This window comes from Martes martes, assembly GCF_963455335.1.
Source record: "Martes martes genome assembly, chromosome: 11".
In the NCBI taxonomy this organism is placed as follows: domain Eukaryota; kingdom Metazoa; phylum Chordata; class Mammalia; order Carnivora; family Mustelidae; genus Martes; species Martes martes.
The window spans coordinates 63750800-63778445 of record NC_137899.1 but is presented as its reverse complement, the minus strand read 5'-3'; the positions used below and the strand labels follow the sequence as shown (position 1 = coordinate 63778445).

Here is a 27646-nt window from a genome sequence, read left to right as displayed (position 1 = left end):
GGACTTTTAGCATCCTTCATTGTTGGGCATTAAATGCCAGGATCACCCCCACCTCAGTCATGAAAACCAAATAGCATTTGTACAAAACACCATATTTCCTTTGATTGGTATTTCATTTCCTTCCAACTTCCATGTGGCTGTGTAATGAACCACCACCAGTAATTTCAGATCATAAATTTTCTACTACTGTGTCACAGAATACCCAGGCATTTTTGGGCCATTGAGACAGTGACTCTAACCTAACATCAGTTATCTCCCCAACATGGCAATATCTCCAAGTTCCAGTTCCAGATCCAGATCTGACCCCTCTCCCAGTTTCCAGTCCTCATTCTTCCGGTTCTGCTTGCCCTCTCTCATCTGGATATGTCCCTGGCACATCAGAGTCAGCAGATCTAAGACTGAGTCCATTGTCCTTTACCCTGGCCACAGTTTCCCCATCATCCCTCAGTTCTCTACTTTGCTGCGGGAGGTCTCTGACAATTCCCACTTAGAAGCAGCACCCCCGCCCCGCTGTGCTTGCACCTGTGCCTCCGTGACACCCCCGTCTTTCACTAGCACTAGATACCGCCTTCCTTACCTTTCCTTCAAGCTGTTGCAACAGCTTCTAAAATGATTTTCCCAGCTTCAGCCTCTTCTGCTCTCTCCCTTCATGTCTGTCTTGCCTGATTAACTTTCCCAAAGAATAATGAAAAAAATCTAACTGTGATTCTCTCCAAACATCTCAAGGGGCTTCTAGTACACATCTAGGTCCCACCCAACTCCTTAGGCAGACCCTTAGGAACCTCCCTCCCTGAGCTGATGACTACCTGCCTTCCCAAACTTTCTCTCTCCAACTCCAAAAATATTCTTAAGCCCCAGTCATTCCTCAGACACATCCCACATTTTCTCCCATCCTCATCACTTGGCTTATCCTACCTCTTCCACCTAGAGTGAAGAGACTTAGGGCTCAGCTCAAACATCACAACCTCCATAAAGCTGTTCATAGGCCTCTCAGTGGGAAGGAAAATATCCTCCCTCCCTTACCTTCCCAGGGGCTGTCTTTGGGCTTCTCCTTTGTCCTTTTCCATGTACTCTAGGGGTCATTTTTGTGCTCAGTTAATCTCTCTTATAACGCCTTGAGGGTAGGCAGGTTGTGATCTACATCTTTGTCTCACAGGCAGCACCGACCACAGCATTTGTTGGATGGAGGGGGTGGGTTGAATATGTGTTTCTTAATCACTCGATTGAGCTAGCTACTAGAAAGTCATAGAAAAGTTATGTAGGAGAAATGGAACTGACTCACGATATTCAATTCAAGGCACATGTTAAATGAATAAAGACCAACTTCCTCTCTCCTAATCTGATCTGGAGTTCCTCTGTGGATAAATTTTATTTTGTTTTATTTTATTTGATTTTAAAGATTTTGTTTATTTATTTGTCAGAGAGAGAGAGAGCACAAGCAGGCAGAGTGGCAGGCAGAGGCAGAGAGAGAAGCAGGCTCCCCACTGAGCAAGGAGCCCAACGCGGGACTTGATCCCAGGACTCCGGGATCATGGCCTGAGCCTAAGGCAGAGGCTCAATCCACTGAGCCACCCAGGCGTCCTATGTGGATAAATTTTAAAAGAAAGTTAAGATTCATCAGTTTCCATAGGAAAATATGGGAAGGCCCAATTAACATGTAGTTCCTCTAAGGTGTTGCTGTCTCTCTTCAGGTTTTATTGATTTCATTGTGGAGCCCACTTTCACTGTGCTCACGGACATGACTGAGAAGATTGTGAGCCCTTTAATTGATGAAACCTCCCAAACTGGAGGGACAGGACAGAGGCGTTCAAGGTCAGTGGAAAAACTTGAAGGATGGGGGTGGGGTCAGCCCATCTGTGAGGACAGAGTTGTTCCTTTGGGAGAGATGGGGCTATTTTATGATGATGTTTGCCCTCTCTCTCTTGTAAGGGGGATGTCTGCCTCTTTCTTTTTCTCAGAGGAGTGGAAGCTGGACTGTCTGTGCTCTCCAGGCTGGCCTGGAAGGGAGTGACCAAGATTCACACCATGACTGGTGGGTTTCCAGTGCTGGTCCTCTATCCTGTTCTCTCTTTTGGTGCTTTTGCTCATGGCAGCACCCATCACGGCTCTTTGACCTTCTGGGCCCAGGCCGTCCTTGCTCCCCATACAGCAAAAAGAAAGTACCCCTGATCAGAATTCTTACAAGAAATGAAACTTTCATTTCTAGGTTTAGGAGAAGAAGGAAGTGGAGGAAGGAAAAAGAACCTGGGGTCAGAGGCACTCCAGTATGGGGTAGGGGCCTGGAGCTGGAGAAAAAGAGGTACAAGTGACTGGGTAACTTGGAAAAGTGGTCAGTGTCAAAGCAGGTAGATGCAGTGGGGAACCAAGTAGAAGCCCAGTTTCAAACGGGTTAATTTCAGAGAATTGAAGACAGAAAATTCATGTGAGAGAACTCTAGTCATATTGAATAAGAGGATACCAATCAGCAGAGAAGAAATATAGGGAAAAGCGAGACTCATGAGGCTGAAACCTTGATTTTTTTTTCCTGCTGAAAATATAGAATTTCCTATTTGTCACATATGGAAAATAGAAATCGCAAATTTCAGGACCCAGGAATTTCGCAACACAACTTGAGGAGTGTTAACCACTCCTTCTTGGGCTCACTCCTTGGCATACATTTTTTTTAAACACTAACTTTCCCCTTTGGTGTGACTTTGTGTCCTCCAGTTTGAACAGCATCAGTTCAGCGGATGCAAAGCGGTCGGGTGTGAAGAGCACTGGCTCGGAAGGAAGCGCCCCCATCAACAGTACTGTCATCCCCGTTGACTATAAGAGTTTTAAGACAACTTGGACTGAGGTGGTGCACATCAACCGGGAGAGATGGAGGGCCAAGGTGCCCAAAGGTAACATGCTACTGGGGGATCTTCCAGGGGATCAGTCCAGACCCACTTAGAAAACAAGGCATTGCCACCCCTGATTTAATAGGAATTACAAAGGAAGCACGATCTCAGGATCTGGATTCAAATGGCTTGACTGGTAGGATCCAGTGTGTGGACCACTCCGTGCACAATAGAATAAGGCAAGCCCCCACTTCAGCATGACCTTTGTGCTAACTGACTACATTCCTCTTGTTGGTGTGAAGATCCTACCGTGGATGGGCGTTATTTCTTGGTTTCTGCGAGACCACCTTGTCATTCTCATTTCGTGTCATGTGACAAAATGATGAGGCCTACTTTCTTCCTTTATCTGAGTAAAGCCTGGCCAATAGCCACCTCTGACGTTCCATTGGGATAGAAGGAACTTTAATATCCTGGCGAGCATTTTTATCCCCCTTTCACGTTCTCAACTTATCTTCAGTCGTGACTCAGGAACCTTCTGAGACCAGACGAAATTTAGGTCTCTTACTCCTCTGCCGTCTTGCTCCTCCCCTCAGACTGATCTTCTGAGATGAAGGTAGTTTGTAGGCAAAATTCACTGAGGCCAACATCAAAATTCAGATGAGAAAAGTCAGGACTCTTGGTACTATAGATAAAAAAGACTGAAATCCTTGTGCTTCTTGACAGCTGAAATCCGTTTGCTCATACACACATTCATGTTTCTCGAACACATACTACAAGTTCCATACGTACGACATGCCCAGCCTGTAGCCTAGGGAGGAACACGTACGTAGCATAGGGGTACGATGCCATGGCACTAGATTCTAGGGAGAGACGAAAACATAGATGGCTCTTGGAGCTCAGGGAGGGGGCTGACCCCAGTGGGATTTGTGGAGGTGAGACTTCAACAATAGTCAGTGTTTGTTAACATCTACCAAGTGCCTCCTATGTGCCAAGATTATGGAGATGAAGCACAGACATCCTGGTCCTCAGAACTCACCGTCTCCCGAGGGCAGGGGGCATTCCCACAGAGTTTCCTCCAAGGAGAGAATGGAAGTTCAGTCAAGGATTTGCGCTTGTCTTCAGCACCCATTGGCTCTGGGCCCAAGGCCCACATTACAAGAAAGGAGAATTTTATCCTCAAACACAACCCTGACACTTTTATCCACCAGGGCCCACACAGCAAGTTGAAGGAAGTGTGGGAGAGGCCGGGCAGGACATGTTCTGGCTCTGGAGGCCCCTCATACATCAGGGGTGCTTCTAGTGTGGAACAGAAGAGACCCACCCCACTGTTGCAGTTGTTCAAATGCCAGCCACTGTGGCTTGTCCACAAAATCCTGTCCGAGTGGTTGCTCGTTTCAGGTGGGGAAAAGGGTTTGTATTTATGGCACTTTTAAGGCTTAATTGGGCCCTTATAATTTCAGGACAGATGTTGGACCCTGAGCTACGGAGCCAACAGCTCTTCCATATTTTAAATGTAGCCTCTCCCAGTCTATTCCGATGCTTGAAACATTTAAATTCTCCCTGTTGGCAGAGCTTGCAAGCAGCAATTGCGGCTACTACATCATCTCAAAAGAAGTGCTCTCTTATAATCAATTACACTCATTACATACGAAAATCCAATTCCCGACAACACACAGTCTAAAGAGGTACTTCAAAATAATTTGTTTGCAGTTCTCTGGCTTACTTAAGTTACCTTCAGAAGCTGATCACCAAGGGGAGCCTTAGCCGGCTTCTTTTCCAGGGGAAAACTGGCCCTTTGAGAATGTTGTAAATAAATGCTAATAATTACAAAATCTTAGGTATGCTGATTGTGATGTGGTTAAGCTATTTTGGAAGCATAAAGGGACTTGTCCCTAAATCTGCCTGGGGTATTTGGGAAGGCATCTTGTAGCCAGGACTGCAAGGATGCCTGAGGTTGAGTCCTGCAGGAGGTGTTAGATTTTAAAATGGGAAACAAGGAGAAAAGAGATGGATGGAGGCACAAAGCCTGGGTTATATATGTTTCGTGGGAAGATAGTTTGAATATCAAAGCAAATTTCAGTTAGCGGGGAAATGGAGAATTGAATCCCTACTTGCACTGGGCTCTTTGGCAGATTCATGTAGATTCTTTGAGAAAATTATCTTCTGAGGATGATAATAGATATCACAGAGTTGATGCAAAGAACGGAAATAGATTTGCAAAGCACTGAGAATGGAGCCTGCATGTGGTTAGTGCCTGATAACTCATAGCGGTGATTTTGAAAAAGCTGGAAAATAAAGTTAGAGGTTTGAATGCAGAGTTAAGAAGATGGTGCTAAAAATACTAACCTATATCTAATACCCTATCTTACCGTTTTCAGCCTCCCAGGAATGCTATTGACTAGTTCACTGGTGCTGAGAGATCCATTTACATCTTTCTTTCCACTGGTGGTTAGTTTGTACTTGATTATCCCAGGCTGTTTTGCTCTTGTTCTTTTCTATCAGAAAACCATGATTTTAAGAAAGTCTGACCTGCATGGGGCACCTGAACATATCTTGTGATTAAATTGATTAGAATGGGATCTAAAGTCTGAGTTTTATTATCCAACCTGTTAGACAAAGCTTGCTAGACCGGAACCCATAGTTGTTAGAAATGATTAAATCAATATTTCTTAACAGCTCTCAGGGCTGAAAATTATTATTCCCAAAGATACGTAGGCATAATAATTTGTAAGTCTGATCAATATTGATCAATTTTTTTCAGTATTTAATACTTTATAAACATTTTTTTCTGGTGTAAAAATATGTGTTTAGGTTACAATGCTGAAATACAAATATATGTGTAAAGAAAAAATTAAAAATCACTCCTAACCTCTTCAGCCAGATATTGGTGAAATTCGGATATGATTCTTTTTAATTTTATTTGTCATGCATATATATATTTATATAAGTAAAATTTTATATATTTTTTACTATTTCTATTTTAAGCATTTTATCTTGATACTGAATATTCTCAGAAAGTATGATGTAAATGGCTGCATTTTATGTAACACTCCTCTATTTCTGCACATTTTGGTTGTCAGTTCTTCATTATTATTTATAACATAGTTATAAACATACAAGTTCAAAAGTCTTTGAACCTGCCTCTGATTACTTACTAGGATAAATTTCTAGATGTGGAATTCCTCTGTCAAAGTAAATGAAAAACTATAAAGCTCTTGATATGTATTATCAAATTTCTCTCTGAAAAGTTTCTTCTTCTTCTTTTTTTTTTTAACTAATGTCTTCCAAAAGAAGTGGAAGTTATTTCCAATAGAAGTGGGAAGTATTCCCCCTTCATTTTTCTCATTAGGATGTTTATATTTTTACTATTATTATTTTTTAATATCTTATTTATTTATTTATTTATTTTTATTTTATTTTATTTTATTTTTTTATTTTCAGCGTAATAGTATTCATTGTTTTTGCACCACACCCAGTGTTCCATGCAATACGTGCCCTCCCTAATACCCACCACCTGGTTCCCCCAACCCCCCCCTCCCCCACCGCCCCTTCAAAACCCTCAGGTTGTTTTTCAGAGTCCATAGTCTCTCATGGTTCACCTCCCCTTCCAATTTCCCTCAACTCCCTTCTCCTCTCCATCTCCCCATGTCCTCCATGTTATTTGTTATGGTCCACAAATAAGTGAAACCATATGATAATTGACTCTCTCTGCTTGACTTATTTCACTCAGCATAATCTCTTCCAGTCCCATCCGTGTTGTTACAAAAGTTGGGTATTCATCCTTTCTGATGGAGGCATAATACTCCACAGTGTATATGGACCACATATATTTTTATTATTGATTCATAATAACTCTTTACATATAAAGGATGGCAATTCTTCAATTGACAAAATATCTTGGCAGTTTCTGTCATATCTAGTTTGTCATATGCCTTTTAATTTTTTGTCATATGCCTTTTAATTATGTTCTTTTTTGATAAGTATGGTCACCATCTGTCAACTTAACAACATTCTTATAGTATTATTGAGTATATTACCTATGCTGTAGTTTTTATCTCCATGATTTATTTATTTTGTAACTGGAAGTTTGTACCTTTTTAATCTCCTTTATCTATTTTGCCCTTCCCCCTACCCATTAGCTAGCTTTGTAAATGGTCTTTTTAAATATATCCTATTTGGGGGGTGGCTTAGATGGTTAAGGTTTGTCTTGGGCTCAGATCATGATCTCTAGGTCCTGGGATCAAGCCCCATATCAGGCTCCCAGCTCAGTGGAGAGTCTGCTTCTCCCTCCCCCCTGCCACTCCCCCTGCTTGTGTTCTAATGAATAAATACAAAATCTTTAAATAAATAAATAAATAAATACATCCTAATTTTATTTTCCCAGAGATTACCTTTACATTTTTATTGACTTATGTGTCTACCAATGTAAATAGGAAATCGTATATAATGACACTCTTTGCAAATGCTGAGATATTTATTGAATTTTTATTTATTTCTTCCATAATCGATCAGTTTTTGTTGAGATACCACGAGATTTGTAATCTGAGTGATTATAAGTAAATTGTTATTTTTTAATTAACTTAACCTTAATATTACTTTTAATATTTGCTTCAAGTTTTATATCTAGCTTAACAACAATTATTTTTTAACATTAAGATTTACTAGTTTTATTGCACATCATTTATATATTTTCCTCATTCTTGAGGATCTAATACTGGTTGAATTTTTCTCCCAGCTGGAGGACTTCTTGGCTTCCATTTTTAGAAAGACCCTGTGTGAACACCTTCTGAGTCCTTAAATACATAGAAGTATTTTTTTGTTGTTTTTGTATATAACAAAGAGTTAACTATTCAAAATTCATATAGTATTTTGGTTGTTTGTTTTTCTGTTAGTCAGTTTCTCTCCTTTTCTTTCTCTCTCTCTATAGGTAGTTTAAGTAGGCAATTCAGAAAATTATATCAAGGGATAACTAGTTCAATGCCATTTTTAACCAAGAGACTATAAACCATTATTCAGAAAGGGAAATTGAACAAAGAAATCAATGTACTTCTCCCAGAATATGTAGGCATTCAGTGTGGGATAGAACCAGCTCTCAAGAGGAATGAGAGTTATGGATCATGAGGGCTCTGCTCTGCCTTGCTGTACCTTAACTCATTAGCTGCTTGTTTGGGCCATTTTCATTGTGAGACAAATCACCATATATAGTCTGAAACAGGAAGCAAAAGGAAATGGAATTGAACTATGACATTTCCTTTCTACTAGTCTAGAAGCCTACCAGTATGACTTGGATAGATGCCTAAAGATGATAGATGCCTAAAACTAAGAGCTGAAAACTCAATTCTATCTATATTATCCTCAGAACCTTGTAGCACATACAAATTCATTGTGCACTTAACCTACTTTTTCTCTTTGTAAGAAAGGTTTAGGTATATTAATAATTTCACCCTGAAAATATGTGGCACAAACGTACCTCCTGTCAATTTTTTTCTTATTTACATGCTTGCTTGTTTTTGTTTGTTTTAAAGATTTTATTTATTTATTTGACAGAGAGAGACATAGCGGAAGAGGGAATACAAACAGGGGCAGAGGAAGAGGGAGAAGCAGGCTTCCCACCAAGCAGGGAGCCCAGTGCAGGGCTCGATCCCAGGACCCTATGATCATGACCTGAGCTGAAGGCAGATGCTTAACGATTGAGCCACCCAGGTGCCCCTGTTTTTGTCTATTTAGAGTAGTATCACTGGGTGCTGATGGCTGGTCACCCTAATATCATATATTTCAAAGACTCAAGGAGAGATGCAAGTAGAGAAGTTGAAGAACATTGCCGAGCCACCTGCTGGAACACAATTGCCACAGGGAAAGGAGTCATATAGTGGAACAGGTCATCTAGGATCTGATTATGATGTCATAGGAACTACCATCATTAATGCAAACATTAGTCACCTGCTGTCCACAGTAGTTGAGCAAAACCAGATTTGTTTCTAAAATGGACCTTCTCCCAGGTTTTTTTCTGCTGTATTTTCCATAAAAAATTGTTCTGACTCAGTTGTCAAATGAATTTTTCTTGCTCAAATAATATTTTATGCTCTTCTGTAGCAAACCAGAATTTAACACCTTCAGTTTTTATCAAGTTCCTTTTAACTTGTGTATATTTTGAGTGTTGGAAGTTTTCCACAGCTGCAGTGGGGATTCTGTGAGAGGACCATGAGTTATTTAACCTGGTACTTGAATATGAATGAAAATTCCCTTCCCTATCACTTTTCCTCTGTGTGGTGAATACAGTCATCTTTTTACTCACCCGTATTAGTGGTTAAGGAAACCAACATTTGTCAAATGGCTAACTCCCCCAGGATAGGACTTTAGAGTTTGTACACTTTCTGTATTTTACACAGGCCTGGATTACAGATGATGGAGTATGTGCAAGTCAGGTTCACTGGCAGATAGGGGGCACCATACCTGCTGTGTTTCATTTAGTTAACAGATACTTCATATGTATCTGCTATGTGCCAGGTGCTGTACCAAGCACTGGAATTCAGTGATGGAGATAACATTTAACCTCTGTCCTCAGGGCACTGTGGGAGGATGAGAGGAAGTCTAGGTGAATATTCTATGGGGCCTTCTGTGACCCTGTAGTCCAATGAGAATGCCATCTCAGCATCTGCAAGGGCATTCTCTTACCCTTCAGTTGTACCTTTCTGTAGAAGTCAGAAGACAAATTATACTCTATATGTGCATAATTATTTAATTTTGTAAAGAAATCTTTACATACCTTTTCATTATAAAGTATAAATGTGTCTTGTTGGGTAGCAGAATGTCAGGAAATATTGAATGGCAAACATTTAAAATTTAAATCCATGCTTGTCCATACTGATTGCATATTAGAATCATCTGGAGAGCATTTAAAATATCCTACCCTTGCCCCTCTCCCTCCACAATATGATTTAATGTGTCTGGGGTGAGGCGAGGGCATTGAATTGGATGGGTTGGAAGGATGAATCAATGAGAAGATTAATGAAAACTTCATAAGATATTAAGGAGGACATTTGAGCCAGGCAGATGTAGGGGGAGGAAAAGCAAAATGAAGCCAGAGATCAAAGACATCCACAAAATACAATGCCATAAAGCCCCATGAACATGTGAACTGGATCAGATTTGGGCTTTTGTGCTCTTAAGCAGCTAGGACAAGGGGAGACATAACCACCCTTGTGCCCATTAGATTACAAACAAACTTGTTGTCTGTGAAGGCTAGCTTTTTTAGGAGCAAGACTAACCAAGGAAAATAAAGAGGACCCTTGATAATGAGATGTGGGATATTTTTAACCCATCTAGAGAAAAAAAATGCAGTAGTGCTTTTTATAATGGATGGCACAATCTGGAAGGCCTTTTGAATCAGTTGGATGCTAAACGGGCTGAGTATGTCCAGTAAGGGAGGACTAGTCTCTGTTAGGTTCGTGTTACTTCCTACAGCCCAGTGCCACTTCATTGCCTCAAACCCCCTGTAATACCTCAGCTCTGCCCGTCCTCGGTCATTTGACTACTTCATCTGTCGCTAACCGCTACCAGATCTGTGTTAGCCATACTGACTAACTCAGTATCCCTTGAACATACCAAGCTCATTCTGACCTCATGGTCTTGGCGTTTTCTATGTCCTCAGCCTGGAATGTTAGTTTCCCTGATTATTTCATGGCCGGCAATTCATCATGAAGAATTTGTCAGGTAGCACTTTCTTTACCTCCTGATCTAATGCCACCTCCTCCTTTATGCTGATTCCCGTTCCTTCATACTACTTTGCTTTCCTTTTTGCTTTACCTTTTTCACGAACTGAAATCATCTTACTGACTGGTTTACTTAACTATGTCTTTTCAGTTCCCATAAGTCTTGTTGGCTCCTACATTCCCGGTGCCTAAAATGGTACTTGATACTGTCGCTCCTCAATAAATATGTTGAATGAATGAACCAATCTTTTCATGAATACTTGATTATATGCAATGGTGCTGTGTTTTTGATGAAACACAGAGTCAGACCTTTTTAGAGTAAGGAGAATTGGAAATAAGGCTGACATCCTCTCGTTAAGGGGGAAGATGTAGACCAAGGTACCTGCCCAAACTAAAGGCTACCTTTAATCTTGTGGACAGTTGGAAGACCGTGCTTTTTGTAAGGCCTAATTATTCTCTTCCTACTTTTAATTTCACAAACAGTGACCTGAAACGGTGGCAGTTATTTTTCCTGTCTTTCTGTTTTGTCATCAGTTGTTTGTGTTTAAACTCCAGAGCCTAAGCAAATCTCCATGAAACTCCCGATTTCTACTGTGGCCATGGGAGGGTTTTGTAGTGTCCCTGAGCCTTGACTTCACATTTCTAAAATAGGGTTATAATAATGGTAGCTACCGCCTAAGTCTGTTTTGAGAATGAAAAAGTAATCCTTAGAAAGCACTTAGCATAATACCTGGCAAAGAGGACACACTCAAGAGAAGTTATTGATGATAAATATTGAAAATGCCAACTGTTATATTGGTTTATTGTTATTCTTCTTATTATTATTACTTTCTCCCTGCCCCTTCTGCTCACCCACTATTTCCAGAAATGACATCACCAGGAACCGATTTTATTGGTTTCCTGAATATGGACACTAATCTCACTTGAATTAACCAGAAATAGACCCCAAACAGTGCAAATACTTGTTTTTGTTTAAAGAGGCAATTCTCCGAATAGCGTGATCTCTTTTCATCTTTTCTGTGCCTTTCCTGACTTGCCACGGGAACAGAGGAGAAGGCCAAGAAGGAAGCAGAGGAAAAAGCTCGCCTGGCTGCAGAGGAGAAGCAAAAGGAAATGGAAGCCAAAAGCCAGGCTGAAGAAGGCGCAGCTGGCAAAGCCGAGAAAAAGACATCTGGGGAAGCTAAGAATCAAGTCAATGGAACGCGCACGAACAAAAGCGACAACCCTCGTGGGAAAAATCCCAAAGCTGAGAAGTCCTCAGGAGAAAAACAACAGAATGGTGAGTACAGTTTCACTGGTGAAAGGCTCTTTTCAGGGTGTGAATGATGTGATGAATGGAAACTGGCAAACAACCGCACCTAGGAGGATGGATCTCAGAGCCGCGTCTCTGGTCCCCCCAGCTGCTGCTCATCACACTTCACTGGGCCATGGATTCCATTAGGATCCCATCAAAAGCAGCCAGAGGCTGGCTTGGGCCTTTCTCTCTGGGGAGATTTATGCTTGTCAGACCTTTCCCAGCTGTTCTGGAGACTCTGGTCAGTGCCGGCCTGTCCACTGGGGAAATAACTATTACCAATCTGAGCACATTCCTGAGTGCTTACTGCCCAGATGTGTGGATGGAAAGTGTCTTCCATATGCACCCTCCCTCTAGCAGGCAGGGCTGGGACTCAGGTCTGTGTGTTTGTAGGTGAATAAATATATACATTAGGATGACCACCTGTCCCCTTTGCCTGGGGACTGAGGAGTTTCCTGTATCCAGAGCTTTACATTTTAAAACCAGAGAAGTACCAGCCAAACCCGGATGATCTGGTCATCCCCTTAAATGCCCTGTGCTTGACGCTGAGAATTTAGAAGTAGAGAGGCCACAGGAAGTCCACAATCTCATAGAGGACATGGGCATCCTTAAAAATAATTCTGAGCAAGTAACAGTCATGGCGAGGCAGCCAGACTTAGCTCAAGGATCATGTCAAAAAAGAGACATTGGCCTTCTTGTGTCTGAGGCTCACAGAATGGAGAAATGTCCAAGAAAGCTTCAGGGGCTGGTGGTACCTGAGCCGTTTTCAATGCTCAACTTCGCTGGTCGGATGGGGGATGGGGACTTCTTCACCAGAGGGACCAAGACAAGCTGAGGCACAAGGGCATGGAATGGTTACCTTGTTTAGGGAAGAGCAGGAAGTTCAGAGTCTCTGGAACTTTCAAGGGCCCAGTTGTAGCAAGGTAGTTTTGCAGTCTGACAGACTTGGATTCAAGGCACAACTGTGCCTCTCACTTCTTGGTGGCCTTGATCAGGTTACTTAGCCTTCTACTGGCTCTGTGAAGTGTGCAGAGTAATACCAGCTCACAGCAGGGCCACTTATGAGCCTCCAATAATGAGAATGAGAGCCGGAACAATGACAACAATAGAATAATTAGCATTTATTGACTATCCACCAGATGCTCTTTTTTAGTCCTCTCTTTACTTGTTTATTCTCTTATCCACCTGGTAGGCCACTCTGTAGCTATTATGTATGCAACATAGTCTGAATAAATGAGGAATATGTAGAAGATGCTTAGCACAACACTCTCCAATTATTTTTACAATGAACATATAGAACATGTAGAATCAGAAAACAGTATTTTCATACATATGATAATGTTAATAACTCATATCATGTTCTAAGAGCTTTGCATAAATTCCCTCAAGTAACCGTGTGAGCTCCCCAGGAGGTAGAAAAAACGTGTCCAGTCCCTCAGCAACCTGGTTATGGAGACTGCTCCTAAGTAGCTTTGTATTCAAGTGCATCATTGTCCAGAAAGTATGTTCAATTATATAAGAATTTGTGATATACCTGTTGGAGTTTTTAGAGGGCAGTGCAAAAGATCCCCTCTCGTCCCCTCCAGAAGTCACAACCAACTAAGAGAGAGATACCAGAATCAGAAGGTCGGTGGTCAACATATTAGTTCTCTTGCAACTGGAGCTGAATTGGAAAGTGTGACTTGGTCTGCTGAGCACATGGGCTTCTTCACACATCTGCCTTGAAGTGAGCTTAGCCAACCAGATACTGGCAGGGCAAGCGGGCCTAGGACCTACCACCTCATTCTCACCCCAGCACCCGAGCAACCCAGCACCCCAGCACCCCAGAAGGTTGCTTCTGGAGTGATGCAAAAAGTGTGTGTCTTGTAGAAAACACATTTTGGACGGGGCTGGGAACTAGAAAAATGGGTGGCTGAACGGAACTTTGCATTCTCAAACTCCTCCTAGATGAGCCTCTCCTTCTCAAAGGAGGAGTATGGAAGGGCTCCTGAGAGAGGCAAGATATGTTTCTTCCCTACTTTTTTTTTCTTTTAGGAAAGTGGGTTAAAAATGCCTTTTCCTTCATAAAAGTCATATGAATAAAATATTGAATGCTTAATATATGCCAGACATTGTACGTGAGATTTTACCTACATTAAATCATTTAAAAATGCTAACAACTCTGTGAGGTAGATACACTGATTCCCGTTTTGCAGATGAGGAAAAGGAGACTCAGAAAGTTTAAATCACTTGCTTACGGTCAAGCAACCACTAAGTAGAGATTTCAAGTCAAATTCAGGTCTGGGTCCAAATTCTGTATTTATTTATCAGCATGTCCCTTCTATTAGCAAGTTTTGGCGCTGTTGGGGAGAGTAGGAAATCAGAGGAATATTGAGGCTCAGCTAAGGTCCACGAGAAGCTTATAATCTCTTCCAGGGTTTGGCGTACTTTTTCTGTAAAGGACCAGATAGTAAATATTGTAGACTTTGAGAGCCATGCAGTCTCTACTGCAACTGCTTAACACTCCTGTTTTAGTGCAAAAGCAGCCACGGATAACATATAAAAATGTGAACATGGCTGAATTCCAATAAAACTTTGTTTCTAAAAATGCAAGTTTGAATTCTATATACTTTTCAAATACCATTAAATATTCTTCTCTTTTTTTCAACCATTTAATAATATAAAAACTATTCTTAGTTTTGGGGCCATATAAGACCAGGCACTGGGAGCACGTTTGGCTCATGGGCCAGAGTTTGCCAACCCCTGGTCCGGTCAGGGAGAGAAACCAATGAACATGAACATGCCAGTCATAGAGAGGGTTATAAATTCTATGAGATAGGTATAAACAAATATCCAGAGAGGGCAGAGGTGGCATAAATCAATTCTGAAGACCATTAGAGGGAGAGCCTGAAAGAAACAAACAGGAGCCTGAGTTTTCGACTAGGCTGGGTTGATTTCACAACTGTGTTTATTTCCCAGAGTAATCAACAGTCTGCCATTTCCCTTAAAAATTAAGTATTAAATGAGAGATGGGAAAAGAAGTCAATTTTAAGCAATAATAAGAAAGGCTAATGGTAGTTCGGGACTGTGTTACAGCAGCCTAATGAAAATGATTTATAACGGTGCAGAAAGGCTCTTTTGTTTCTCCTGTTTATTGAATAACAGCTCACATCAGCCATTACTCCATATACAACCCATGGGAAATTACCTAATGGATTCTGTTCAAGGAACATCATCAAACAAACATGTGTCACTTTCCCATCATCCTTCTTTGTGGTCTCCTAAGATACTTCTGGGACGGAACCAGAGGATGGTGGTTAAGTGGAGGTTCTAGAGGTGTTCTCATCAGCCACTATGAGATCCCCTAAGCTTTGGTCTCCATCAAGTTACTTCCTTTCTCAGCCTCCCCAACCCTGACTGAGGACAAGGCAGGGTGCCACAGGCTGTTGGCTGGCAAATTAAACCTCTCCTGCGACTTCTGGAAGTCATCCTGGTCTTGTTACAGTTGTGGATAAAGCTCCAGTCCAGGGAAACCTTGAAGGCATAAAGTATTGTGCATTAGGGTGTGAAGGCTCATTTAGGAAAGAAAGACATTTTTCTGCAGGGAATTAGTTTGACTACAGGGCTCAAGATCCTTGAGTCCATCTCTAGATTCTTAAAAGAAGAAGGAGCCAGAATTTGGAGTGTTCTGAGGGACCTCCAAAGGAATCCTCTCTTTGGCCACTGATGGTGGTAAGGGGTGATGAGTATGGCCTTCACGTGAATTCCTCCTACTTACACTCTGGCTGGAGTTGACCCAGAGTTGACCTAGAGTTGACTCTCCAATCCCTTCAGCCAGTTCATCCCATTTCAGAATTAAGAGTAAGAGGAAACTTGGGGAATTTATTGACTCCTATCTTAGCTTAGGATTTATCAAATTCCATTGAAAATACTTACTTTGTCAAATATATCACAACCCAAAATGGTCTTGAATCATCCTTAGATAACCAATTCTTTATAAATCTGTGGGCCAAAAGCATTTAAAAATGGCAGCAATAAATAGAAGCCTGAAATTGGAAACTTGAGCTTCGTAGGGAAGTTAGAGCTTAGCTTCTAGAATCAGACCCATCTATGTATATTGTGGTAGATTGCTTTATTTATGCCTTAGGTTCCGTAGCCATAGAACAGAGATGGTAATATAAGTTTCATATCCATTCTTCACAAGTCGGTTTGAACAAATCACTTTGTGGAAAGATCAGTTGGCCATCTCTGTAAAAACTGTCAGACAGATGGCTTAAAGCAGATCTACGGCTGCCAACAGGAACAGTTTTGCTGCTGGAAGGAGCCACACATGCAAGGTTATGGGCAGAGGCGGGGCCCAGGGTGGTGTACAAACCACTGGCAGGTGGCCGGTACACTGCTCAACACAGCAGGACGGACCAGCGTGTGACTCAGTGGCTACAGGGAAGCCAGAGGAAAACTCACCCTTGGAAAACATCCTCAATCATTTGATGAATTTGTTATTCTGCAAATTGATTGTTTTGTGAATTAAACTGTGATGAATTTGTCTACTTTCCATTGTAGCACCTTCATAATGGGGTTGTTAGAAGAATTTAATGAAACGATGCAGGCAATATGCCTGGCACAAAGAAAGCAGGAAAGATAAGACCCTGCTTACTCCTTCCTGGCTGCAATTATTCTTAGGGTCTTCTTGCTTCAAGAAATTTGAGTATTTTAGTTGTAAATTATTCTGGGTTTTATGCAGGCTAAAAAGAAAGATGCCACTCGTAAGATTGTAAGAAAAATTTCCAAAACTTGAGAATAAGGCTGGGGAAAGGATGCCATGTCCTTTCAATGTCATAGTGGCAAACTGTTGAACAGACATGGCCAGGGATTATTTAATTATCTTAGACAGGGGTCAGCAAGAAGTTTTCTGTGTCGGCCCAGCCAGTAACTTGTCCTGGTTTTGCATGTCTCTGTCACAACTATGCAGGGCTTATCACTACAGCGTGAAAGCAGCCACAGACAGTATGCAAATGAATGCATGTGACTATTTCCAATGGTCTCTGTTTCCAGATTGGCCCCTGAGCTACGGGTGGACGACTCCTGCTTTAGGAGAACACGACTGTTTAACTTTGTCATTTACTATTGACACAAGCCTAGGTACCGCGAAGTTGTGTGGTAACTTACAGATTTTTGACTGTTAGAAGAGATTACCCCCTTGCCCACGGGTTATGATTTTATTGCCCTGTAGGAGATAACCAGTTTTGTTTCTAACACAGCAATCTCATTTTAACGGTTTTCTAAAAGGCCTATAAATACCCATTTCCTTAAATGCCCTTGGCACCATCCTTACTATCTCTCTGGTTCTTTCGTGAATGAATTAAGTTTTTGACACATGTTTATTCTACATCTGTTTGCATAGTGTTTCTGAACATTTAAAAATCATATTTCGACAAGCCCGTTACTTAGAATACCATTTATAACTCCATTTTAGAGTTCAAATATCATTGCATGATGTGCCAGAGATCACATTCACTACCTTAAATAAGTTTGTCCTTATAGTATGTCTATAAAGTAGCTATTATTATCCCCATTTTGCAGATGAGGAAACTGACACCTATAGAACTTGAGTAGCTATGAGCTGGCATAATTTACATTTGACCTAAGTTTTTCTGCTCTCCACAGCCCAATAATAAAGCTGAACTTCTTTTCTCGAAAATAAACATTATTGGCTCAAGTGCAACGTTGTTTAACAGGAACTTTGTCTTAATTTCTGGATCATAATCTAATTTTTAAGACCTAATATATGGTTTAAAAAGATATTTACATTCAGACATGTACCCCCTCATGACTAAAATTATGCACTTTTTTTTTCATCTTTTTACCTTGACAAGTTTAGGACTATTTATAACTTCCCTTTTAGCTGTATACATATGCTGTTTGTCATGTTTATTACTTTCAGGTGATGTGAAAGATGGTAAAAATAAGACAGACAGGAAGGATCAATCCAATGTCGGAAGTGATTCAAAGAAAACAGATGGTAAGAGCATAATTCCCATTATATTTTTCCATAAAATGTGCGATTTAATGCAGGTTTGTTAGAATTACACCTAGAATTGAATTGTGATTGTTAATATATTCTTATATTATACCGTAAAAAATCCCTTCACTACATGTAGGGAGTACTTGATCCCTATTTCAGTAACTTACAGATTATCATTGTGTCTCTTCCCCTCTGCCATCCTTGGCTCCATCTCAAATGCATTCTGTACTCTCTCTCTTTACCACTTGCCATTTTTTCATTTTCACTTTAAAGTTGCATCAGTTCTTACTGTTTGGAATGGAATGGGCTACGAGTCTTTGGTTGTGAATTGTACAGCATAAATGGGAAGTGCTCCATGTTTTCAGCTTTAGCATTTTCTCTTTTAATGAGGAATTACTGCTTTTGGTAAGAACAGAAATCTGTTCAGTGTTATCACTGTGTTGGGAGACCTACATGTTGGAGAATGTGCATAGTTGTAGAATGTGGGTTGGTCAGCAAGAATAAGTCTCAAAGGCAAGTTCCAAATGGCAATCCCCACCAAACCAGTTAGACTGAACCTACCTTGTGATGTGCTCCATGAACATTGCTTTTACTTTTCACAAAGAGCATTCTACTCTCTCTAAAGCCTGAAAAGTTCAGATTATATTATCCTTCAGACTTTGTACTAGCCTACTGAGAAAACTGTTCTCGCTTTTTATATCAACCTCCTGTTTCATTTGTAACATGGGCTTATTCTTGGCGACTCCTTCATACATGTACATGATATTAAACTGAACATGCGTGCTTACTTCGGCAGCACATATACTAAAACTGAAAATGCAAGCTTCTAGTTAGTGGTTTGTGTTAAGAGTCCCAGATGCTTTTGAATCATACCTCCCTAAAGACATTGCATCAGATGCTAAGCTGTTCTTTGATGGTTTGGTTTTAATGTCATTGAAGGACAAATACTGAGTATCCAGATTGAGGAGTAAGAAGAAATTTGAACACAACTCCACCTATTAAAAAGGAAGCAGCCCCTCTAGCTTTCATCTCTAAGCCACTGTGACAGGCTTTCTTTACTCATATGCACGAAATCAGTTCTCAAGACTTTTCTTTTAAGCTCATTCAATAATTCACTCCAGGTGTCTTTTCACATAATACCCAGGAACACCCACGTGCAGTTTTTCACCAAATTGTTTATGCAAATGGAAACCATGTATCTAATAAAAATAAAAATAAATACCTCCTTGAATGATTGTGACTAAAACATGAATTACACAGAGACAAAACAGAATTCAAGGGGCGCCTGGGTGGCTCAGTGGGTTAAGCCTCTGCCTTCAGCTCAGGTCATGATCTCGGCATTCTGGGAGCGAGCCCCACATTGGGCTCTCTGCTCGGCGGGGAGCCTGCTTCCCTCTCTCTCTGCCTGATGCTCTGCCTACTTGTGATCTCTTTCTCTCTGTCAAATAAATAAATAAAATCTTTAAAAAAAAACAAACCCACAAAAAAACCAGAATTCAAAATGACAGTCGTCCTAGCCAAACTTTATTATGGGTGAGGTTTGTTGCCAGATATCATTAAACCCAAGTCAAGATAACACAAGCCAGAACATGTACAGTAGAGGAGAATGGTGTTAGATATAAACCCAGCACCTGGACAGCTGGCCCATCCTGCATCCAGTGACTAGCCTGTCTGAATTCCTACAGCATAAAAGTGCAGAGTAAGTCCCAAATCTTTAACATGGATCTTGCATTTTTATATTGTGCTATAAATATCTATAATATACATACATCATCTGTTATGATGGTGTCATGTGGGCTTGTGAGTTAAATTTTATTACCTTCATTAAGCACTTTTATTTTACCTGTGCCATTTATAATTGAATTGTCCCCAAGTATTTAAAATAATTAAACAGCTTTTCTTAAAAAGAGGGGTGTGGGAAGGGGTCAACAGATATTATGTTCTATTGAACAAATAAATGTAAAGCTTGATTGTTTAATGAACACGATTCTGGATCCCACTGGACAATGAAAAGGGTTCAATAAATAAAGAAGAGATATTTTCTGATGTCTATTCCTTTTCCCCTCCATAACTCTAACTTTCCTCTGCTTCCAGTGGGTCTGGTGTGTTTATACTAGCAAGTTTATACACAAACTTGGACATGAACAACTTTTTATTTTAATTTCAATGATGGGCTAACATGACATCAGTCGTTCTCACTGCTTTGATATCATAAGGACACAAATCATTGGGCTTTAGGTACTTGTGCTATCTTGGCCAAAAATCTTTCCCAGGACTAAAGCCATTCTTGGTGGAATGAAGTGGAATAGATTTCGATCAGCCTCATTTATCTCTTCACCTTTGGTCGTCAAAAGTCTCTACTTAAGGAAAAATTTTAAGTGATATATGGATCAGAGGGTACATTGATTATTAAAAGCTGCCTAGTAACAACCATATACATTTTGAACATTTCTTTTTAATAGATCCTATTACATTTGATGACGAGAGGTAGTCAGTTTAACTATTGTTAATGCCTCTCCCCCTAATACAAGCCTTGGGAGCCAGGGGTGACCAGCTCTGTCTAATTTTTGAGAGGGAGTATCCAAGCACAATTCAGTGCCCAGTATGACCAAACCCACTATGGTTTGAAGTTGGAACATTGTACCCATTCAGAAAGAAACGTGATGGAAACTGGACCACAGTTGGTTATTCCCAAACTCCACTGAGCTGAGGCACACACAGAGGGAAGTGGTGTGTGCTAAAAGCTTAAATTATATCCTGGCATAGTGAAAACATTGCAGTTGAACATTATCTCTGTCAGGCTACTGAGGTACTACTTAGTATCCTACAGCACTAATTTTCAAACTGGCTTCAAAGAATGAATGTCCTTTGAAACTACATTGTTTACTCTTAGGGAGAAATGTTCTAACATAAAAAGATCGGGGCCTCTGAGCCAAGATTCTCTCAGGGCCTAAACTTTTACAGTGTCACTGGGAGACTGGCGGGGTGCCAGTGAATGAATTATTTTCAGTGTGTTTTTAGTCATGTTTGAAACAGCGTAGTCTCTTGGACCTACCATAATTTTTTATAGCTGCCCAGAAATATGAATTTGCTTTTAACTTTGACTACATTAACAGAGATACAAGAGATAGCCACCATTTGTGTCTCTCAAAAGATTGATTATAATTAGGCCCTACAGGGTTATTTGCCAAGTCCCAGAGAGAGAGTTCAGCAGGAATTTCTCCTTCACTGAATGTTCTGGAAATTGGAGTGTTTAAAGGTGTTCATGAAATTTAAAAGTTAACTGTGTAGAGTGAAAAGAGTGGACAAAAGACCATCTATGTACCTCTGCTTCTGCCAAAGAGAACTAATAAGAATTAGATTCACCCTTTCACCTGAAACAATAATAATCATAATAAAAGACAACTTACATGGAAAAATAGTTTTCAAGATACTGGATGTCAAGAAATGAAGAAACTGGAAACAAATGATATAATATCTATGATTGCTCCAGCTTACTCCTTTGAGAGGATTTCCAAGCAACATAGGAGGGAGAACCGAGGCAGACCTGATGGACTCCTTGAGTTGAAGAGTTGAATAAGGGTCTGGGGAGAGCCATTGTGGCTCAAGTTAACAAGATAAAGTACCAGAGAGGGGAGAGCTGTAGAGATACAGAACTCCAGAAATCTAAAGAGTAGTCATTCATCAGAGTCCGGATTGACCCATACAGATAAGAAACTATCTGAGATCAGGAAAGAACCATTCAAGAGGATTAGAGGGAATGGTCCTAATGTTCACACTTCATATAAGGCAAGAAAAGTGTCTATTCCCAATAGCCAGACTTGAATACCTCATAATTTAAAGAGAATTGGGTAGAAGCCACCTGAATGTCTTATTTTGTTAGTTGGGGAGTAAATAGCTGTAAGCTAAATGCTGCTTTGGTCTCACCTAATAAACCTTGAAAGCAAGACATAAAAGGATCAAAGTGTTTCCAAATAACTGCACCCCAAAGTTCGTGTATAGGAATACAAAAATATCTAGTACCCAACAAGGTAAAATTCACCATATCCAATATCCCACTAAAAATTACTGGATGTGCAAAGAAGCAAGAAAATACTATGTGTAATAAGAGAGAGAGAGAGAGAGAGAGAGAGAACTAAAACAGAAGTTAGAATAGCAGACAAGAATATTAAAGCAGTTCTTATAACTATAACCCATATGTTTGAAAGTTGATTAGGGATATGGGAGATATAAAGAAGGGAAAATCAAACTTCTAGAAATAAACACTATAATATATGATTTAGAAAACATACTGGATGGTATTAGCTAAAAACATTGGATGAGATTAATAATAAGTACAGTGGGTGAGATTAGACATTGTAGAAGAAAAGAGTAGTGAAAAACTATCCAAAATGAAACAGAAAAAAATTGTAAAGAGGAACAGTGAATTTTAGGACATCTTCAACAGCCTAATTTATGTAACTGGAGTTCCTAACATAAAGAAGAGAGAGAGGAAGAAAGAAAAATATTTGATGAAGTAATTTACTTGGGCAAAGCAAATTTTGCCCAATGATGAAAACTACAAATGCACAGACTCAAGAAGCTTAGTAAAGGCCAGGCACAAGAAATTTGATAAAATTACACCAAAACATGTCATAATCCCATTATTCAAAACCAGTAATGAAGAGAAAATTTAAAAACAGCAGGAGGGATAAAAAATTCATGTACAATTGAACAAAGATAAGGATAACTGTAGATTTCTTATCAGAAACAATGCAAGTGAGAAGACCACTAGTGGAGCAACATCTTTAACATGCTGAAAGAATAAAATAATTCAATTGAGAATTCTATACCCAGCAAAAATATCTTTCAGATATAAAAGCTGAAAGAAGTCATCACTGGTGGACCCCACAGTACAAGAAATGTTAATGAAAGGGAGTAGGGTAACTATGCCAGTTGAAAATATGGACCTGCCCAAAAAATGAGGCACATGAAAAATGGTAACTAGATGGATAAAGATCATTGCCTATTTGAACAAAATGATAGTAATACATCATCTGATTTATAACACATACAACTGAGGGGTACATGTGTGGTGCCTTTGGTTAGGTGGCTGACTCTCGGTTTCAGCTTAGGTGGTAATCTCAGGGTCATGAGATCAAGTCCCACGTTGGGTGTCATGCTCACTGTGGAGTCTGCTTGAGATTCTTTCTTCCTCTCCCTCTGCTCCTCCTGCGTATTCTCTCTCTCTCAAATAAATAAATCAGTAAATCTTAAAATATAACATATGTGACTGAAATAGCATAAAACAATAGCATTAACAGACAATAGCATAAAAAGCTGGGAAGGGAGAAATGGAAGTATACGATTGTAAAGTTCTACTATACATGAAGTGACATAATATCATTTGAAAGTTGATTGTGGTAAATTAAGAGCATATACTATAAACTCTAAAGCAATTAAAATAACAAAACAAAGACATATAGCTAATAAGCCAACAAAAGAGATAAAATGGAATTGTAAAAATACTTAATCTGCAAGAAGGTTAAAAAAAAGATAAGAAGGGAACAAAGAACATATGAGACAAATAGGAAACAAATAGCAAGATCATAGACTTAAAACTAAGCATATCAGTTATGACATTAAATGTCCTAAAGACCCCAATAAAAAAACAGAGATTTTCAGACTATAAAACATAATTATAGTCTGCCTTTATAAAAAAAAAAAAAAGCACAAATAGCCCAAAAGTAAAAGGATGACAATTGGTATATCAAGGTAACTAATAAAAAGAAAACTTGAATGGCTGCATTAATAGCTGACAAGGTAGATTTCATTGCAAACCCTATCACCAGAGATAAAGAAGTTCATTTCATAATAAAGCTTCCATCTATAAAGACGATATAATAATCCTTTATGCACTGAATTACACAAAATTAACTGAAAAAATTATTTTTTTAAACTTTTAAAGATTTTATTTGTTTGGGGGAAAGAGAGAGAGAGAGAGTGAATGCATGAGTTAGGGGAGGAGCAGACACCCTGCTGAGCAGCAGACACCCTGCTGAGCAGAGAGCTGAGGGCGTGATCCCAGGATCCTGGGATCATGACCTGAGCCGAAAGTAGATGTTTAACCAACTGAGTCATCCAGGCACCCTCAGCAAAAAAAAAAAAAAAAAAAAAATTTAATCCATAATTTTATTCAGAGACATTAACATTCCTCTCTCAATCATTGATAGAATAAGTAGATGTAAAAGCAGCAAGGAAAGGAAGATTTGAACAACACTACCAACCAGCTTCACCTAAGTGGCATCCCTAGAATACCCAACAATAGAGAACACACATTCTTTTCAAGTGCATGTGGAAGAACATTTATCAATATAGACCAGATTGTGAGTTATAAAACAAGTCCCAATAAACTGAAAAGGATCCAAGTCATACGAAGCATATTTACAGGTCATAGTGGAATTAAGTTGGCATAAGGATATTCATATTATTTTAGTATCCTTTTAATTTTTGTAGAATATATCATGACTTAATCTATCATTTTTTTATATTGGTAATTTGTCTTTTTTCTCTTTTTTCCCCTTATCAGTCTGGCTAGAGGATAAGTTTTATTAATTATTGTTATTAATATTTCTCATTGTTTTTCTGTTTTTATTTCATTGATTCCTTATCTTTTTTTTCCTTCTGCTTTCTTTGAGTTGAGTTTGCCTTATTTTCTAGCTTTTTTAAAGGTGAAAGCTAACATGATAAATTTGAGATTTTTTTCTAATGTAGGCATTAAGTGCTATAAATTTCTAAGTACCACTTTAGTAGTATGCCATAAATATTAACATGCTATATTCACATTTAGTTCAAAATACTTTCTAATTTCTATTTTAATTTTTACATTGATTTAAGAATTATTTAGAAGTGTAGTATATAGTTGCCAAATATTGGGGGATTTTCCAGAGATAGTGGAAATGTAAGTCCTCTCCAAATTGATCTACAGATTCACGCAATTCAATTAAAATCCTAGAAGGTTTTTTTTTGGGGGGGGTAGAAATTAGCAAACCAATGATAAAATTTATGTGGAAATGCATAGCACCCAAAATAAACAAAGTTTATTTTCCAAACAAGTTGGAAAAAGAAGGGAAAAGTTGGAGGGCTAAAAAGGAAGACCTTGTTTGAAGACTTACTGTAAAGCTTAGTAATGAAAGCAGCATGGTATTAGCATCACGATAGACAAATGGGTCAATAGAATAGAGAGTCCAGAATTAGATCCACATGTACATGGACAACTTACTATTGACAAAGGGCATCACCATTAATAAATGGTGATGGAATAATTCATTATTGATATGCAAAATAATTATCTCCTATATTTTACATCATATGCAAACATCAAAATCATGAACCTAAATTGAAAATGTTAAATTATAAAACTCAAGGTTAAGAAAACAGGAAGGACCCTTTGCAATCTCAAGTTAGGCAAAGGTTTTCTAGGTGTGACACCAAAAGTACAAACCGTAAGAGAAGAAGCTGATAAATTATACTTTAATAAATTAAGAACATCTGCTCTTCAGAAGCTTCTCTTAGGAGAATGAAAAGACATCCCACAAACCTGGGGAGAATATTTGCAAAGCCTGTATGTTTTAAAAGAGTTACATCCAAAATATATAAAGAAACTTCAATGTTCAATAATAAGAAAATAAACAACTTCATTAAAGACATGCAAAAGATTTAAACATTTCACAAAGAAGAGATGTACAGCTAGCAAATAGGTACATTAGGGAGATCATAGATATCAGTAGGAAATGCAAATTAAAAGCCAAATTAAAAACCAAAATGAGAGAAAACAAAACAAAACTTATATGTGGGGAGATGATTTTACACTTGTATATTATATTCACCTAATAATTTCTTAGCTCTCAACTTCCCTTTGCCTGTGAGGACACAACTTTGTCAGCTCATTCCTTGTAGCCACTCTTTCTGTGTATTTCTTAAGTTGCTCCTGGTCTTGTCTTTAGGCTCTCAATACAGGAAACATGAAAGGCAATTGAGCCAATATTCTTGTTAGTTCATATAGAACAACTACTTGAAATTAAAAGTCCTGTAGTATACATTCACGAATTCGCTTGTGATGTGATTCTTCACAAGACTGGTATCTCATGACCTTGACTTACGGCAGGGCTCACAAGAGTCAACCAAAGAAATGATTGTGTTTTTCCTGTTTTCTATCTAGATGATCCTACCAGAGTAGTTTGAAAGTGGGTAAATAAATGGAATGGATGACTTTGACTTTGTTAGATGCCTTTGGTTCTGTTACAATAGATGCGCCAGTTTATAAAAACAGCGGAAGGATATAGTCTGAACCTTTTACACTTGAGTTGTACTTGGTGTTCTTATTTTTCAGCTGACATTGAAAATACTTCGTTAGTTGCCTTAAGGGTGGTGTGTCGTGACTTGCTTTGCAGTGGAGTTGGTAGTGAGAGATAGATAGGGCCTGCCCAGGCCTGGAGATGTGCCCTTCTCTGCAAATCCAGGGAGGAAACAGTCCAAAAGCAGGTGCCTGGAGAAGGTGCGTGAAGAACTGAGACACATGTCTGTCTTTACAGCAAAGATAGTGTCTGACTTGTTCATGTTCAGAGATTTGAGAAGCAACAAACACACTGGCACATAGATCATTATTCAGGAGGCGTGCATTTGTTGGGACCATCATCAGTTTTCATGTCTGTATAAATACTTGTACCCCAGTATTCTCTTCTCAGGGAATCATGCTCACCTCATTTGTTCTTCCAAGTATTTTTTTCCCACAGTACTCAGGACAGTAGTTGTTAGGCTGTCTTTATACACCAGAATAAAGAACTGCCCTATATCAGATCTATCAAAACCATAGCTTGTAAGTCAATGGCTCCTTTTATTACTTCATTGTTCCAATCAATGCTGTTTCTTCCCACAGGGCTTCCTAGTATCACTTGCAGCTGATGCTGTCTGTGCCTTGGTTCATGCAGAGCTATAGAAGCAAGTGAACACTTTTGCCCACCTTCAGTATACTCGTATTTAAATCAATCCCATACATCTTACCTAGCCACAGGGAACTTTATAGGCATTTATATTTATTTAATATTTTCTTCAAGTTTTGACAGATTGATTTGTTTCTAAGCAGCTGTCAATATGATTTTATTCAGAATCTCAATGGGTTACAAGTCTTAGAGGGCAGTATCTTAATGGCCATCTTAGTTGAAACTTCTGTCCCAATTTGTTTTACATAAGGTACACATAAGACAATTTAGTAATAGAAGAGGTAATGGAGGCTTGAAAATTCTTGACATAGGATTTGTGATGTGAAGCCCACTTTGTGGATTTTCATTCATTTTGTTTTGTATATAAGAACTATCTTATCTGGAAAAAAAAACCAAACCATCAATCCCTTCATTTGGGAGCCTACACTATGCGTGATATTGTAAAGGAGACCAGCTGATTAGCAAGAAGGGCTCCACACAATGGCAGAGGAGTTTCATATTGACAGTAAATGAAGAGTTGGTTATGCTGCAAAAGATCTGTTGACACTAACACCAATACTCCTAACCAATGTATGGTTTTGACTGCTAATTCACTGATGTACAATACGTACTGGAATACTCCTGTCAACTGGCTAGTCAGTGGTTTCTTTCTCCTGAAGGAAAACCTACCTGGGAACTCAAATCACATCAGAAAGTTGCTTGACAAGCTGAGAATGTAAGGAGAGTTAGTTGATGAAGTATAACTTCAAGGTAGAATATCTTGATACATCTGTTTCCACCATTGGGATAGACTTGCCAGGAAGAATAGTCTGGTGACCATTTTGCATGCCCTGTAT

The 27646-nt window shown here is 39.3% G+C and overlaps 1 protein-coding gene across 4 annotated transcripts in view; it reads left to right on the top strand.

Moving 5' to 3' along the window:
• PDE1C (phosphodiesterase 1C) overlaps positions 1–27646 on the top strand; it is a gene marked incomplete at its 3' end in the record, with an annotated part of 305371 nt that overhangs the window by 239134 nt on the left and 38591 nt on the right. For all 4 annotated transcript variants that reach the window (XM_080819137.1, XM_080819135.1, XM_080819136.1 and 1 more), the window contains 4 exons: positions 1692–1812; positions 2707–2882; positions 11580–11810; positions 17749–17826. In XM_080819137.1, the coding sequence (XP_080675263.1) occupies positions 1692–1812; positions 2707–2882; positions 11580–11810; positions 17749–17826 (606 nt within the window). The remainder of the gene's footprint in view (positions 1–1691; positions 1813–2706; positions 2883–11579; positions 11811–17748; positions 17827–27646) is intronic.